Source organism: Mesoplodon bidens, assembly GCF_964165515.1.
Source record: "Mesoplodon bidens genome assembly, chromosome: 7".
NCBI classification, from domain to species: domain Eukaryota; kingdom Metazoa; phylum Chordata; class Mammalia; order Artiodactyla; family Ziphiidae; genus Mesoplodon; species Mesoplodon bidens.
Window position 1 is genome coordinate 114,315,356 of NC_138164.1, and position 15,795 is coordinate 114,331,150.

Here is a 15,795-nt window from a genome sequence, read left to right on the forward strand (position 1 = left end):
GGCTTCCCTCTTGACTCTCTGACCCTCGTGCCGAGTTACCAAGCTGCCCATCACCATTCAGTCCATTGTTTTTCACTGTTGTGGCTATTTTCTGTGACTTGTCTTTGAACCTGGAAGATGCCAATGTATATCAGTTTTGGGGACAAGAACAGCCATAAATGTAGTTCTTAAATTTCCTTTTTTGGGACGATCCCCTTCAGAGCCTCACATGGGCATATGGGAGGCTTCCTGTGTGAATTCACCGTGAAGCAAAGGAGCTTTGATTCCTAAATTCAGTGGCTTTTTGGGAAGTTTTAAATAATTAATAACAATTAAAATGGAATCAAGTGGACTCAAGAATTTGGGGGTGATTTTGGGGGTTCTAAAACTGTATTGTGTGGTTGCATAAGTCTAAAAATGTATGAGAAGTCATTGGATTGTATAGTTAAAGTGGGTGAATTTTATGGTATATCACTATTTTTAAAGTAATTGAATAAACGTAATATCAGTGATATGTTCTGTGAAAAGGAATAGAGGATGACAGTGGGGGAGGGGTGATGGAGTGGTCAAGGAAAAAAACCAAAACTGCTGAAGTGCTTTTTGAAATGAAGGAAATAAAAGATGGCTAGTCCAGCACCGTTTGGCTTTAATCCTACAAAACTGGTCCAGAAGTCAAGTGAGGAAGTCCTTGTGATTGCTGTCCCTGAGTCTGGAGTCCCCGAACCTGCATCTTAAACAGCAGGTGGGCCTCTTACACGCCGAGGCCTGGGCCCCCCCCCCCCACCGCCCACAGGGAGGGGTGCTCACACCAGCACCTGCTCCGCCGTGGCTGAGATGGCACTTGCCCCTCTCTGTGCTGGCCACGGAGACAGACCTTGCAGCAGAGGGGCGACAGGGAAGACACAAAGGCAGGGTGAGCCTGGCAAAGGGGACGCGACGCCTGGCAAAGCGTCACTGGGCTTCACTGAGCGTGGTTTTAAGTCTGTTCCCTTGGTTCCGTGTTGGGCTGTAGTTCGGCACCAAGGTCTGTAGGGCCGTGGTGCTGGAACCGAATCTCAGCTCACCTTTTGTGTGGAGCGCGGGCCTCTGCTGTGGATGTCGGTGAGTAACGTCGTCCTGCGTGCTGCAGTCTTTGCAGGAGGAGCGACTCCGCACTGCTCCCTCCTTCCCCTTTGCAAGCAGCCAGGGGTGCAGCCTCATCCCAGCTGAGCTGCAGCGCCTCAGTCACACTGAGGACTCGCAGCCTTAAAGCGCTTCCTGTTTCTCTACCGAAACGTCACTTGTAGTTTTGTAGGACACGAGTTAAAACTCCGCTTAAAACACAAATGCCCTGGGCTTCCCTGGTGGCGCAGTGGTTGAGAGTCCGCCTGCCGATGCAGGGGACGTGGGTTCGTGCCCCGGTCTGGGAAGATCCCACATGCTGCGGAGCAGCTGGGCCCGTGAGCCATGGCCGCTGAGCCTGTGCATCCGGAGCCTGTGCTCCACAACGGGAGAGGCCACAACAGTGAGAGGCCCGCGTACCGCAAAAAAAAAAAAAAAAAAAGAAAAAAAAAAAAAACACAAATGCCCTGAAAGGCCACAGTCTGGGCAGCTGGTGCACCTTTCCATCTGCTGATGCTTTAAACGTCTGCAAATTGTCTTCTGAAAGTAGCCTTCTCCAGCTGGGCCTGTGAGCATCACTGAGTACCAGCCTTTGGCCCTTGATTGGGGGTGGGGGGAGGGAAGGGGGCCTGGTGGTGCTGGGGCCAGCTTCAGCCTGCAGCAGGCGGGGGAGGGGGGAAGCCGGCCATGGGGAGGCACAACGCTTAGGCGATTTCTAGTGAAATGTTCCATTTTATTTGTCAGCTGAGCTTCCTGTGTGGGCTTTAGAAGGTTTTGGTTGTCGATATAATGCAGATGTGTTTTGTCTTTTTTTTCTAGCATCAGGGGATGGAGAATCACTGGTAAGATGTGTGTCATTATCAAAAAAGTATGTTGTTTTGCTGTTAAGGTCCTTCTTTCCTGAGTAGTTTGCTACTTTCTTTTTAATCTGTTCTTACTATCTAAAAACCAAGGGTGAATTTGTATTCACTGCACTGTGGTGGGGGGATAGAAGCGCACGTTCCGTGGGTGGACCTGAGGGCATGCATGTCCTTGAGCCTCACCCCCTCGCACATGTGGCCCTGTGCGGCCCCTCTGGGCCCTACGCTTTCCTGCCATTTGGCTGCAAGGGTTCCTTTAACGTGGCCTAACCTCAGAGATGCCTGTCACCCAGCAGTGCCCGCACTGGGTGCTTTATAAGCCGAGTCACTCACTGGAAGTGGGGGGTCAGGCATGGGCAAGGGGATGTGATGTTTACCCCACTGAAGCAAGTTAGCACTTCGCTTTTCCCCTCAGGATGAAGACTCCGAATTCACGTTAGCCTCCGACTTCGAAATTGGACACTTCTTCCGTGAGCGGATCGTGCCGCGCGCTGTACTCTACTTCACGGGGGAGGCCATAGAGGACGACGACAACGTAGGTGGCCTGTGGGAGCCGCTGGGGTCAGCGCGGGTGCTGGCTTGGGAAGCCCAGCCGAGATTTTCATGACATCCTCCACCAGGTCCACGGGGTACTGCCCTCTGGAGTTTGGAGGAAATAGACTGGGCAGGGAGATAGCAGAGGCTGGAGAAGCAGGTCTTTCTGAGGCATCTGAGCACCACACGCCCACGTGGGCCCGGCCAGTGACTTTTTTCAGAATGTCCTCTAAGGACCCAGGGGTTCGCTGCTGCACACGAGGTCTGTGGCTTTGGGTGACTTCTGAACATGAGGAAACTCCTGTTCACCAAGCGATGGCCAGCAGAGCCGAGTCGTGCTGGCATGTGGCATATCGACCCCAAAGAAATAGAACCCCACGCTCCACAGAAAAACAGCCCGGCTGCGCAGGCCACCTTCCCCTCTGCTTGAAGGAACTCGCCCTCCCACAGTCAGAACTTGGGAGCAGGACCCCTGAGCACAGCCTGGCCAGCTGCCCCAGGCTGTCACCTGAAATGGTTCTCCATCGTGACCAAGGCCCTGTTGCCGCGAGCCCTCTTGTTGTGTGGAGATAAAGGTCTGTCCTCTGGCGTGTTGCTGGAAGGGTGCTTAGATGCTGTTTGCTCCCTTGTGTTGAGTGCTCTGAGGTTCCTTTCTGGTGAGGTCTGTTGTGGCTGCTGGGCAGGTCCGAGCTGGTTCGTGCCCTCCTTTGTGCTGAAGGCCCCCACGCGGCGGGAGTGGGCCAGCCCAGGGCGTACTGGCTACATCACCTGACACTGGTGAGCTTCTCAGGTGCGGTCTGTCCATCCCCGGGCTGGGAGGTACTTGTGGGAATCCAGGAACACGGACACACACAGCACAGCGCAGTTTAGGGTCATCTTAGCGCTCAGGTAGTTGCTCAGACTGAAGTTTTAGGAAATGCTGGTTATGCAGCACATTCTGGACCAGCGCTGTCCAGCAGCACCTTCTGTGATGGAGCTGTCCTCTGCCCCATCTGCTGCAGCAGGGCTGGCACCACACGACGCTGGAAGATTTAAGGTGCGGCCCTTGGCTACTGAGGAGCCAGGGTTTGGATTTATCTGATGTGACCAAGAAAGCTCTAGTGGCTACACACAACGGGAGACTCATCTCTAGACCAGTGCTCTCAGACCTTTTTGATCATACACCCGTCAGTTTAAAAACTGAATTATGCAGCGCGTATGTATGTATTTACAGTAGAGGCAGCATAGCAACTCCTGGTGAGCAGTACAGTGTGTTTGCCTGTAACATCCGTGTCCACGTTCATTCATCATGCCTTTGGTGCAGGTACTGCAGGTGCGCCGTGTGATCCAGGGCCTCACGTCAGCCTGCGTCTGCTGGAGCCCCAGCTCTGCTGGTTCCCACGCGTGAACCGGGGCTGGTGGTCGTCACTCCAGCTGCTCCTCAGGCTCCTGGCAGAGGAGGCTCAGTGGCGCTGGGACAGAGATGAGTGCACTGACGTCTGACACGCTAGGGTTGTTGCGGACACTGGGCATCGTTCTGGGGTGAAGTGGGCGGAGGAGTCCTGGTTTTGTCTTCCACACTCATGTGGGTCACCTCACTCGTCACACGGGCTGCACACCCCACTCTGGAGCCTCCGCTCTGCCCGAGTGTGAGATGCCTGCACAGAGCTCGCTCAGAAGATGGGGCCAGGGTGAAATGATGGACTTAGAACCTCAGAAAATGGGCACTTGAGCCTGTGTGAGGCTGGTTCCAGTGCGACCTGAAATGCTGCAGTGAGAGTCTTGTCGGCTGCAAGACACTGAAAGGTCTTCCTTGTCAGAGGCCTGGAGGAAAAGGTGCCAAGACACGGTCAGATCCCAGGCCGACCGCACCAGGCCCTGCCCGCACTGTGCTCTTCTGAGTTCCCTTTGAGTTGCTGCTGACGAGGTGGGGGGGGCGGGGGGCTCCAAGAAGAAACGGTTATAAGAGAAAGCTTGCTGAATCTTCATGTGTCTGTGTCGATGCAGCCACCAGGGACAAGGGTTGTTTAGTTTTGTTTGGCTTTTGGTAGCAGTCTGATATCCGGGACTTGGCTGAGGGCCTGGCCGGCAGTGTCTTTGGACACACAAGACATTGTATTGAGACATTCATTCAGCTACAGTGTTGGAGTTTCTCCCATGCACACTTTTTCTGACTTATTTTAAAGATTAAACACCAAGATTTTATTACATTTCTAAATACAGATTAAAGATTTCCCCTTGTCCGAGTTATAAAATGACATTGAAAGTCCAGTACGTGATAAAAATACGCTACTGGTTTGCTTAGATCAGCCAGTTTCCCAGTTGGACCCAGCGCACACCCAAGCCAACGGTTTCCTTTCTTCACCCCGTCCCCGTCCGTAGTCTTCGTTTTGAGTGGTTTTCAGATACCTGGTATCCTATTAACACGGCAGGACTTGTGAGCAAGCGACCCCACAGTTCTGGCCCCGGCTTGGAGCAGAGGTGCCGGTGGCAGACTGGCTCTGCTCAGAGGCCAGGCCACTTCCCGCTCTCCTTAGGCCCTACCCCTGTGGGCGCTTGACGGGCTGGGGCTGGGTCAGGTTGCCATCACACTTTATAAAACCTAAAAACGGGCTTCCCTGGTGGCGCAGTGGTTGAGAGTCCGCCTGCCGATGCAGGGGACACGGGTTCGTGCCCCGGTCCGGGAGGATCCCACATGCCGCGGAGCGGCTGGACCCGTGAGCCATGGCCGCTGAGCCTGCACGTCCGGAGCCTGTGCTCCGCAACGGGAGAGGCCACAACAGTGAGAGGCCCGCGTACCGCAAAAAAACCCCAAAAAACCCTAAAAACCTGTTTTCTTTCTTTTCAGTTTGAAGAAGGTGAGGAAGGAGAGGAGGAGGTAAGACATGGTTTACGTGAGACATCATTCCCCGAGGTGCTTTAGGCCTTCTCTGCTTGAGTGGATGGAGGTTATGAAGTCAGGGTACCACTTTAGACTCGTCTCGTGGGAAGCTGCCTTTGAAACTTTCAGCCCTATTGAATACTACGGAAAGACACGGCATATGGGTAGCAGTGTCCAGTTTGACCCTGCAATTGGCTTATGAAAATGCATCTTAGAAAATAACCATTTAGCAAACAAAATCCACTTTTTCAGCAATATGTTTATTTCGGGGTTATCTGCTAGAACAAGAAGTGTCCAAAGGAGGGGATTTAAAGAAGTATGTCTAGCAATGATTGTAATTGATTTCCTTCAAAATCAGAGTATTGCTCTATTTGTGGCTGGTGGATCCACAAGAACTTAAGTCCTGTCTGTTCAACTAGCTCTCACTCCTTTTAATGCAGGAATTAGAAGGTGACGAGGAGGGAGAAGATGAGGACGATGCCGAAATTAACCCCAAGGTTAGTTATTTGGGGCTTCCCACACCTGTGTATGCTACACTGTTGACCTTTTAAAACATGTTCCCCACTTTGAGGTAGTGGTATTACGAATATGTACCTGTCATTCTCTAATTAGGAAAGTTAAAGTGTACCAGAAAAATACTTGAATGAGGAGCTATTTAGACACCTGGTATATAATTTTAGTGTTAAGTATGAATACTAAACTGCTTTCCCAAGCTATATCTTATTTATATAAACTTGTCAGTAGAGCAGCTTTACATTCCAGATCTTTAATTCTTTTAAGATAATGATTTAACTGACAACATGAATAAACTTTTTTGTTTTGTGTGTTTGTTTTTGGAAAAGGTACAGAGACGGGACTTGGTGGGGGGCTTGTTTTGTTTTGTTAATGATAGGATAATGGAGTTGTAGGCATAATTTTACAATTGTACATGGGCTGAGAATACTCAAATGACATGTCTCGATAGCTCAGATAATTTGAAATAAATTAGGAAGCTTTGCAAAAACAAAACAACCAATTAGGATGAGTGGGCAGTCCCATTAATTTTACGCCTGAGTTTTTACTTAACGGTCTCAGATGAGCGTACATCAGGGACTTGCCACTTGACACATGTTTTAAATACAGAACTGTTGTAACTCTGTCCTGAAGCTGTAATTGCGCACGTGAAATTTATAGTTCACCTGCCTCTTAGGACCAAATGTATCACGGGCTGTCAGAATACTAACACTACTTGGCATTGTAGAATCTTTATCTCTATTTAAGTAGACGTTGTTTGTTTGTTTGTTTACCCCCGTTGTGCCCGAAGTGGACCGTGCACTAAGCTGTCATTGTGTAGCTGGGTCTGATCACTTTATAGCACCAGATGTTCCTATGAATGCATGCTTACAGCAGCAGTTCCTCTGGGGAAGAATTCGTGGTGGGTTTAAATCCTCAGTGTGCTGTATAGATACTGCTCTGGGAGTGGGCTCGGGCATGTTCATGTTTTCAAAGCCAGCCTGTCCGTTGGGGCGTCGCCATATGGACGGCGCACCTGTGCTCAGTTCCTGAGCTGCGAGCCCAGGGCCCTGCCTTGAGTGGATCGCCCTTCGCTGTCAGGTAATAACAGAACCGTGCCGTGCCCGGTCCCAGGTGTTTGTATCTGGCTGTTCTTCTGCGCTCGGGGGGCACTGATGCACACGTTCACGGTGGGGTTTCTAGAGCAGAGATGGCTGGTTACCGTGTCCACTGCTGGACTCAAGTGCCCTGTCTCTGGTCGCTTGTCTCACTGACAGCGGCTGCTCTGTTCCCCATTTCTTGTTGTTTCCTCCTGTTGTCCGTCCTCTCTCTCCCCTTGCCAAACCTTCTGTCTCCTCTCACGTCTGGGTTTTCTAGAAGAGCATTCTCACCAAGTGATCACAGATAGCTTAACAGAAAGTAGAGACATGTCAGTACTAAGCCTGCGTGAAGCCTTTGGTCTGTTGTGTTGGTTGGGAGTGGGCGAGGTGCCTGAGGAGGGCCCCTCGGTCAGCCACGTGCAGTCGAAATGCCCGAGTCCTGTCCTCTGGGGTCGTGACGTGACACTTCTGTTCCTCCGTGTGCACCTCCTCAGAGGGCGCGGTCACATCACAGTCTGTACAAGCAAAGGAAGATCAGGAAGAAGGGTTGGGGTATTAAAGGTACAGATCTGGGTGTTGAGGTTTCCCATCTCAAGGTCGAAATTTTTGCAGACCTTTGTATCATGAGAAATTGTGGCTCTTGCCTCCTGTATAATTTTGTGCGTTTCATTTTCTTCCACGCTGACAGTTCCTTTCAATTTTTTTCCCCATTTAGGTGTAATTTTTGTCTGTTAATCATTCATACGTTTCTAGGTAAGGTGGAATTCCATTCATTCCTAACTTCCAAACTTCTGGTCTGTGCTTTGTAGCAATGCCATGTTGTCGTGACTCGGTAGAGCGTCCGGGCGCACTCAGCACGTGCTGGCCTGGACAAGGGCTTTCTGAAGAGCAGTGTTTTTGTGCAGGTGTCTGTCGTGTGTGCTTTTAAAACCGACAGAAACCACATCTGGCTCCTACTTGCTGAGCCCAGTGTTTGTCGCTGACCAAGTAGCAGAGATGTAACTGGTGTGAAAGCTTTGTTGATGATGGGGCTGCCACACCCCTCCCGCCCCCCCCCCACCCGGGAAGAGGACAGAACGAGAGGGCCCTGGGACCAGGACGCACAGGTCCCCCAGCCATGCTGGCCTCAGCAGGACGAGGTCTGCTGCCTGCTGTGATTCTTCTTGACGTGTGTCTGTTGATTGTTTATACTTTTTAAATTCAGGTGCTATGCAGACCAATAGGTAATAAAGGGGTAACTTTAGTATGCCGGGATCTTCTGTCTCAGAAGCTGCTGGCACCAGTTTCACATCAGCGTTAGTAAGTGCTGTCAAGGTTGCTGAGGAGTGTGCTGCTCGAATAAGAAAAGGACCTGTTGTAGATCCAAGTGAGCGTTGCAAGTCCCAGGAGCTGCCCTGTCCCCCTCTGGGGGTCATGGGTCCCCGTAGCTCTGCCCCAGTCATGAAGTCCCTCTCTCTTACGACACCGTCGGCTTTTGTGGGGCAAGGGAGGAAGGTGCGAACGGGAGAGCCTGTGAGAAGCCAGGGCGGCGGTGTTAGCATCTAGGAGAGAGCAGGGGCTGCCTGCGTTGAGCTAAGCAGGCCAGCGGTGTGGGAGCGGCTCCTGGGAGAGCAGAGCTGTGTCTCCGTACCGCAGAGCCGTGGTCTGGGGGTCTGTTAGCCCCGTGCCTTCGAGGGTCCGTCTGCATCGCCTTCCTGTCGTACTCAGGCGGCTGGCTTTCTTAGAAGACTAACGGGCAGGTGGGCAGACTTGGGCTAAAGGAAGCATTTTAATTAGATGAAGTGAATGTACACCTGGGATCTTTTCTGTTTTAAAGGGTCAGATCTGATCGTTTAAAATTGTATCTGCTCACTGTCTGATTCCTGCTGCCCTGTGTGTCTGAAGAACGTGTCAGCCAGGCCGGTTTGGCCCGAAGCCCCACTGCTCCCCACCCTGCCAGTGACTACAAAGCGTCCATAAACGGTCCAGCCGGTACCTCTGGGCGAGGAGGGCTCTTCTGTGGCAGAACCACAGCCGTGCCGTCTCGCCTCTGTGGTCAGGTGCCCCGCGGAGGGGGTCGTGTCATGGGCTGTCGGGCAGGCGCTCGGGCCTCGGGCCTCAGGCCCCCAGCCCTGAGGCCATGGTGGTGGCGTGTGCTTGCTGCCCGCAGTGAAAGCCCTTCTTTTCAGTGCCCGCCCCCACCAGGCAGGGTGTTGACTGTTTGTGCCTTTGAAGCACTGACTCCTGTCGCTTGACGACCGGCAGCGTGAGAGACTGGGCTTCCGACAGCTTCGTGCCGTGTGGCAGAGGGCGCTCGGGTTTAGTGCAGTGTTGCTCTGCCATCTGTCACGGGCCAAAACTGTGGTGTCCCGGTGACGAAGCTCACATGTGTGGCTCCAGGCTTCTGCACTGGTGCCGCAGCCCGGGAGTCGTGGGGGGGGGGGTTGGGGGGGTGTGCGTGTGCGTGCATGTGTGTGCGTGTGATATGTGGTGTGTGTGTGTTGTGTGTGTGCGTGCACGTGCAGGGATGCTGGCCCAGGGCTGGGCTGAACATGGCCCTCGGTAGGCGGGGTGCTGGTGGCAGCCCAGCCCTCTGCTGCCTGGCAAGCCCCACCTTCTGCCTCTTGTCTAAACACAAGGGCCCCACCCGGCTCCCACCCTCACAACAGCCCGTCCTGGTCTTGGTTTTGGCGAGGACACTTCCCTCTAGCAGTCTTCAGCATCCAAGGAAGGAGTTCGTTGTAAACAGACAGGTGATTGATGCCTTCTCCTGGTTAAAGATAGATGTGATGTCACTGAGACAGCACATTGTAAACTGTGTGCCGCTCTGCATTCATGGCGTCCCGTACGTCCTGCGTATGTATTTACCCAGAAGGATGTAGAGCAGCAAGTCCGCCACCCTGTGCCGCCCGCCCGCCCGCCATACCACAGCCGCGACACCGTCCCACTCCCTCGGCTTCAGCTTCTCTCATCTCCTTCCTTTCTGTAGATCCAGTTATGGAAACCCACACACTTCTCCCCCGTCCACAAAAGGCTGCACGCCACTGCCCCAGGCCCTGCCAGTGCTGTCCCAGTCCTGGGGCACCTTGCACCTCCCCAGGGAGTCTGGGGCTGGCGTCTGATCCCCCTGGCCACAGTCTGGGCCACCTCTAGGTCTCCTCTTGAGACGACAGAGTTTGGTCTCTTTCAACTAGGATTTCTGGTCGGGGTATTTGTTTTGGTGCCCAGGCTCTTTCTTCGGCAGTGTTTCCGGTGAGCGTGTGATGGGCCAGTGCCATTAGCCCAGTGATGGGCAGTGCTGGACAGTGCTGGACCGAGACCCGGGCCAGACCTGGAAGTCCCAGCTTGTCCCTGTGCTATTACACTTACAAACAAGGAGCTTAGCCCAGGGCCCCAGATTATTGTTTTGTCTTTATGCACCCTTTACACATCATCTTTTTCATCCCTTAGGTGTGGTTTCCAAGGAATGAACTGTAGCCCAGCTTATTCCGTGCAAAGTGTCAGTTGTGTTGTCCCAGATGGTTCTTCTGAACTGTGTGGTGCGGGTTTTTCTTAAGACTCCGTAGACGTGCCAAGTTGTATTCAGAGTAATCTGTCATCTTCGCAGCCAGGATCATAGGTTACTGGCGAGTAAATTCATCTGCTAAGAAGTACTGGTGAAATCGTTACCTGTCTCTCAGGCTGCTGTTGGCCTCCACACAGAATTCATGGGGTCGCTACGTGGGTTTCAGCGGCATGAGATGCAGCTGCCAGACCACACGGAAGTGCATCTGCTCCTCGTCTCGCTTGCGCCTTCTCTACAAGGACGGAATTCCCAACCGAGGGTGCTCCTGGGAGGACTAGGGCCTGGCTGTGGAGTTCTTAGTGGCCTCTCGTCCTTTGTCGGGGCGCCACAGGCCAGTGCAGGAGAGGCTTTGCTTCAGGCCCCGGCCTGGGGGCAGGTGTGCTCCAGGCAGCGCCGGGAGCCTTGTTCACCTCGGGGATGGAGGGGAGCCAGCGCTGTTCCCCGCGTGCTCACCCCAGAGCTGAGGCGCCTGCCAGCTTTGGGACCAGGGCACTGCTCTGTGTTTAATTACTGTCTGCCACCCGAGGACCTCCCTCACCCCGAGACCCTCCTGCTGAGAATTAGCATGTCTTTATACAGAAAGAGGCAGCCCCGCTGTGACCTTGTTTCTGGGAAGTTAGCTGCTTATCTGTTACTATTTTTAAAGTATATTTGTAGTGGCCATGTTTTCAGTAAGAGCGAGTGAATACTTGAGTCTTTGTTTTCGTTGTTGGTTGGAGATGCCCGGTTGATGGAATTGCTCGGTTCTCTACAAGTCTTGTTCTCTCTCGTTGACAGAAGGAGGCCAGCCAGCCCTCGGAGTGCAAGCAGCAGTGAGGCGCCGCTCACTCGTGTGGACACGTGCTTACGCCTAACTTGTTTTCAAGTGCATGATTTTCACTTTCACTTCTCCTTTTACTTTATTATTTTGCTTAACCTGTACAGTGGCAACTCAGCTGCATTTCAGAAACAGGAGGTTTAATTCCAGCACCCTCTACGGCCTTGGGTGTGGCTCAGTGGGCCCGCCCAGCCCTGCCTAGGGGAGGGCCTAGGGGCGGGGGGGTGTATCACTTGACGCTGGGGTCACGTGTCCAGGGTGCAGTTCCAGGGTGTGTAGAGCCAGTTCACCCCTCCCGCCGTCAGACGGGATTCCTGTTGGAAGAAGCCCACACGCAGTTCCCAGGTGTCCCTGGGGAGCTGCGGGGTCGGCGCCATGTCTCATCCTGCTTGCTCTTGGGTTTTATTTCCTTCGGGGCTGGGGTGAGGGTTGCGGCGCCCGCTGAGCCTGAGGCGCGAGCTTTTGTGGTTCATCTCGTATTTATTTCTTTCTCACACTTGTGAGGGCTTGGGACATGAGCTGTCCTTCGAGTTTATGAGACCCTGTGGGCACCAGAGACCCGGTGCCCCAAGCAAGAGTTGGTGGTCCACCCGCATGGAAGAAGGCCCTCCCTCCTGCCAGCCGTGGGCCAGGGCTGGTTCTCGGGACGCACGGACCACGATTGGCGCTGAGGACGGGGGTGGGGCTATGGGCAGAGCCAGGGTTTGCCAGGCTTCACGGGGAGGGGCTCGGGCAGGAAAATACAGCTTTCCCACGTAGTGTGTAAAATGTCTTGCTTTCTCGGTAGCTCCCATTTCTCAGCCTCACATTCACCTTGTCTTAAAAGCCCTGGGTTCCGAGCGACCCGTTCTTGGCTGGAATGTGGGTGTGGAGTGTGTGACCTCTGGCCCCAGGGGCATCCACGCTGTGGCCCGGCTGTAGAGTGCTCAGCCTTACTTATGATACATTTGTAACTGAATACAGTGTTTTCAATTTGTACAGACTAGTTAGAATATTCTATTAAAGTTGTGAACTGCGAACCCAGTGCTGTGTGTGTCTTCATTGCAGGAGGCCTGGCGGGTTGGGGCACTTGGGGCGGGTGGGGCTCGGATATGGTTGCGCAATCTCCCGGACCGGGTTTCTGGAGCCCCGGGCGTGGGCAGGTCCAGGACTTCCCGTCTCCTGGTCTTCTGTTTTAATTTTGAGGCTTTAAAGCCCATCTTGAGTTAGGGCTGCAGGCCCATTTCACCGTCGGGGTGGGGGTCCCTGGGTGGGCCCTCTGCTGCCCCGAGAGAGTGTCTGCTCCTCCCCCCAGCAGAGAGTCGTTTCTCCGCGTGTGCGGGGCTGGGCCTTTCCGATGAGAAGGTTCCAGGAGGGACACTTGCTGCGCCATGGCCACATTGGGTGTGTCTTCTCGCTGGTGCTTTTCTGGTGCTTGTGCCCTCCCTGCTTCCCTTCGTTAGCGGGGAGACACCTGGTGCCCGGGCTCTCGCTCCAGCTGCCCATCTGGGGATCGGCCTGACCCGCATGCAGCACAGGAGCCAGTGCCCAGCTCGCCCGGTGCCTCCTGCCGGCGGGGCTGGCTTCTCCCGGGAGCGGCCAGAGAGAGCGCACCGGGGGCCACGAGAAGGGCCAAGCAAGGCTTAGCAAGAAACGTGCTTTCGGGGTGTCAAAGACGACCGTAGTAGAGCCAGAACGTTGTCCACTCCTGATCCCCCCAGGCCGGCCGGGTCCAGACCCCCCAGAGGCGGGCGGTGGTGAGCCTCTCCCGGGCCTGCCCCAACGGCCACCGAGAAGAGACGGGGGCGCCAGGGGGGCCTCGCTCCTGCAGACACGCAACAAAAACCCCATCCTTGGAGGGCGCTTGGAGGCCTGCACGCCCCCCACCCAGCCCCCCTCGGGCCCCCACCCCACCTTGAGCAGAGCTACCATTCCTGCTGACCCCGGGCCCTCAGAGTGACCACATTTAGGACAGCGGAGCTGACAAGTACCTATGGGGTCAGACACCGTTGCACAAAGTGACGTGCACAGGTAACTTGCAGGGGGAGAGCGGGGACAGTTTAGTGCTGGGAGCACCTGCTCCCTCTGGCCGCCTGTCCCTCTCCTGACCGTAAGCAACGGGTGGCGGCGCCGAGTTCATGCCCAGAGCAGTGACCCTGCCCTCAGGCACATGCAGGGTGCTGGCGAGTCAGGTGAGAGGCTGGCTGTCTTCTCGCCGATCGGTCAGGGGCAGTGAGGGTTTGGCAGGTGGTGTGACGAGAGCCTGAGGAGACTGTTGGGGCCTCCGCCCAGCAGTCTGTGGCGCTTCAGGAGAGGAGGCGCGTGTCACCCCTTTGCGAGCGGGTGGACAGTAGGTGCCGCCGCGGTTTGAAATGGCCAGGGGGTGTGGGAGGCCCTCCCTCACCCCCGGGAGACACGATGAGTCAGGTCCCGCACCCAGGGACTTCTCTGGTGGTCCAGTGGTTAAGAATCCACCTTGCGGGCTTCCCTGGTGGCGCAGTGGTTGAGAATCTGCCTGCTAATGGCAGGGGACACAGGTTCGAGCCCTGGTCTGGGAGGATCCCACATGCCGCGGAGCAACTAGGCCCGTGAGCCACAACTTCCGAGCCTGTGCTCCGCAACAAGAGAGGCCGCGATAGTGAGAGACCCGCGCACCGCGATGAAGAGTGGCCCCCGCTTGCCACAGCTAGAGAAAGCCCTCGCACAGAAACGAAGACCCAACACAGCAAAAATAATTAATGAAAAAAAACTCCTGCCCCCAATATCTAAAAAAAAAAGAAACCACCTTGCAATGCAGGGGATGCCGGTTCAATCCCTGGTCCGGGGACTAAGATCCCGCGCACCCCAGCTAGAGAAGCCCACACACCACCGCTAAGGATCCCGCGTGCTGCGACTAAGTAAAAAGATCCCGGCACAGCCAAATAAATATTTAAAACAAAACGTCCCACGCCCACAGTGGGCTTTGTGGCCACAGAGGACAAGGGCACCTGCCTGCCAATGGGGAACGTCCTCTGGGATGTGCTGAGAGGAGCAGACCCTGTACGGTGAGCGCACCTGGACGCGCGTGCACACCTTCGTGGACACGGCTGCGTGTGGGTTCCCAGTCAGAGGAGCTGTGTGCTTGGGGGAACACCAGGCTTTGGTGGACCCCTTTCTGCGTCCTCTGTGGGGAGCCATGTGACGTAGTGACCAGACCCAGTGGTTTTACATCAGACCAGTGTAAATGGGGGCAAAGGGAGGGATGTTTAGATTGTTCACATTGTGGCACCGGGTTTATTTCCCCCGTGGTGAGAAGGGTGGGCGAGGGGGCCACGCTCGCCCGGGGCGCTGGGGCCTCAGGCTGCCACTCGGCTGTTCTGGGTACACTTGGTGGTAAGGCTGCAGCACGAAGCCCTGAGGCCGTGCCCTCCCCAGCCGTGCGCTGTGGCTCTGACCCCACAGCCACGCACCCTCCTGTTGGACCCTCCAGCGCCTCGGAGCGCCCTGTCTCACCCTGGGCGCTCACAGGCTCCAGGGCTCCGTCAGTCCTTGCCACTTGTGCTGGAAGGTCACGGAGCGTCCAGTAGGTTTGCCCGGAGCCGTCAGCCTGGAGGCAGCGGGAGGGTGGCACTCCTGGTGGCCGGCTCTGCCTGGGAGCTGCAGCTTCCTGGGGCCCAGGCTGCTGTCGCCACGGGACTGCAGCACTGCCTGCCTGCTTGGCCTCCGTCCCCACTGAGCCTCTGGACTGCCGCAAGCTGGGGAGGGCTTTGATGACCAGGCCTCCCCAGCTCTGCTTTGGGGCCCCCTCTGGGCCTGGCCGTCACGATGCTCGTGAGGGGCCACCTCCCCTCCCGTGGCCTCTGCCACCCCTGCCCGCCCCCCTCCCTGGGTTAGTCACCCCAGGCCACCCTGGTTCTGTCGCAGGCCGCAGGGCCTGGTTCGGTGCCTCTCCCACAGGGCCTGGGTCTCATCTGTCACACACGCTCAAAACCAAAGAGCCGGGACTTCCCTGGCGGCGCAGTGGTTAAGAACCCGCCTGCCAACGCGGGGGACACGGGTTCGAGCCCTGGTCCAGGAAGATCCCACATGCCACAGATCAACTAAGCCCGTGTGCCACAGCTACTGAGCCTGCACTCTAGAGCCCGTGAACCACAACTACTGAGCCCTCGTGGCACAGCTGCTGAGCCCACGCGCCTAGAGCCCGTGCTCCACAACAAGAGAAGCCACCGCAGTAAGCCCACGCACCGCAATGAAGAGTAGCCCCTGCTCGCCGCAACTAGAGAAAGCCTGCGCACAGCAACGAAGACCCAACGCAGCCAAACATGAATACATTTATTTTAAAAAACCCCCAAAAACCAGGGACCGACTCCGGGCCCAGCTGCCGTTCTGAGTTCCCCCCTCTGCCAGCCTCGGCATCCTCACTTCCGGGCAGCGTGTGGCCCTGTGCCCCGGCCCTGGGGAGCAGGGGCTCCCTGCCTAAAGGTGGGGCGGCAGCAGTGTCTGTACCCCACGTGGACTAATCCTTGGCCACAGGAGCCCAGCAACACGGG

The 15,795-nt window shown here is 55.4% G+C and overlaps 1 protein-coding gene across 14 annotated transcripts in view; it reads left to right on the plus strand.

The window, feature by feature from the left end:
• The window catches only part of NAP1L4 (nucleosome assembly protein 1 like 4), a 112,336-nt gene extending 100,030 nt beyond the window's left edge, over positions 1-12,306 (plus strand). For 13 of the 14 annotated variants that reach the window (XM_081241211.1, XM_081241208.1, XM_081241216.1 and 10 more), the window contains 5 exons: positions 1,900-1,922; positions 2,356-2,475; positions 5,302-5,331; positions 5,775-5,831; positions 11,248-12,306. In XM_081241211.1, coding sequence (XP_081097337.1) covers positions 1,900-1,922; positions 2,356-2,475; positions 5,302-5,331; positions 5,775-5,831; positions 11,248-11,286 — 269 coding nt within the window. In that variant the 3' untranslated portion in view covers positions 11,287-12,306. Of the gene's footprint in view, positions 1-1,899; positions 1,923-2,355; positions 2,476-5,301; positions 5,332-5,774; positions 5,832-7,641; positions 7,733-11,247 lie in introns of those variants that run through there. The other variant, XM_081241215.1, reaches the window with a different exon arrangement.
• Positions 12,307-15,795: the final 3,489 nt, after the last annotated feature.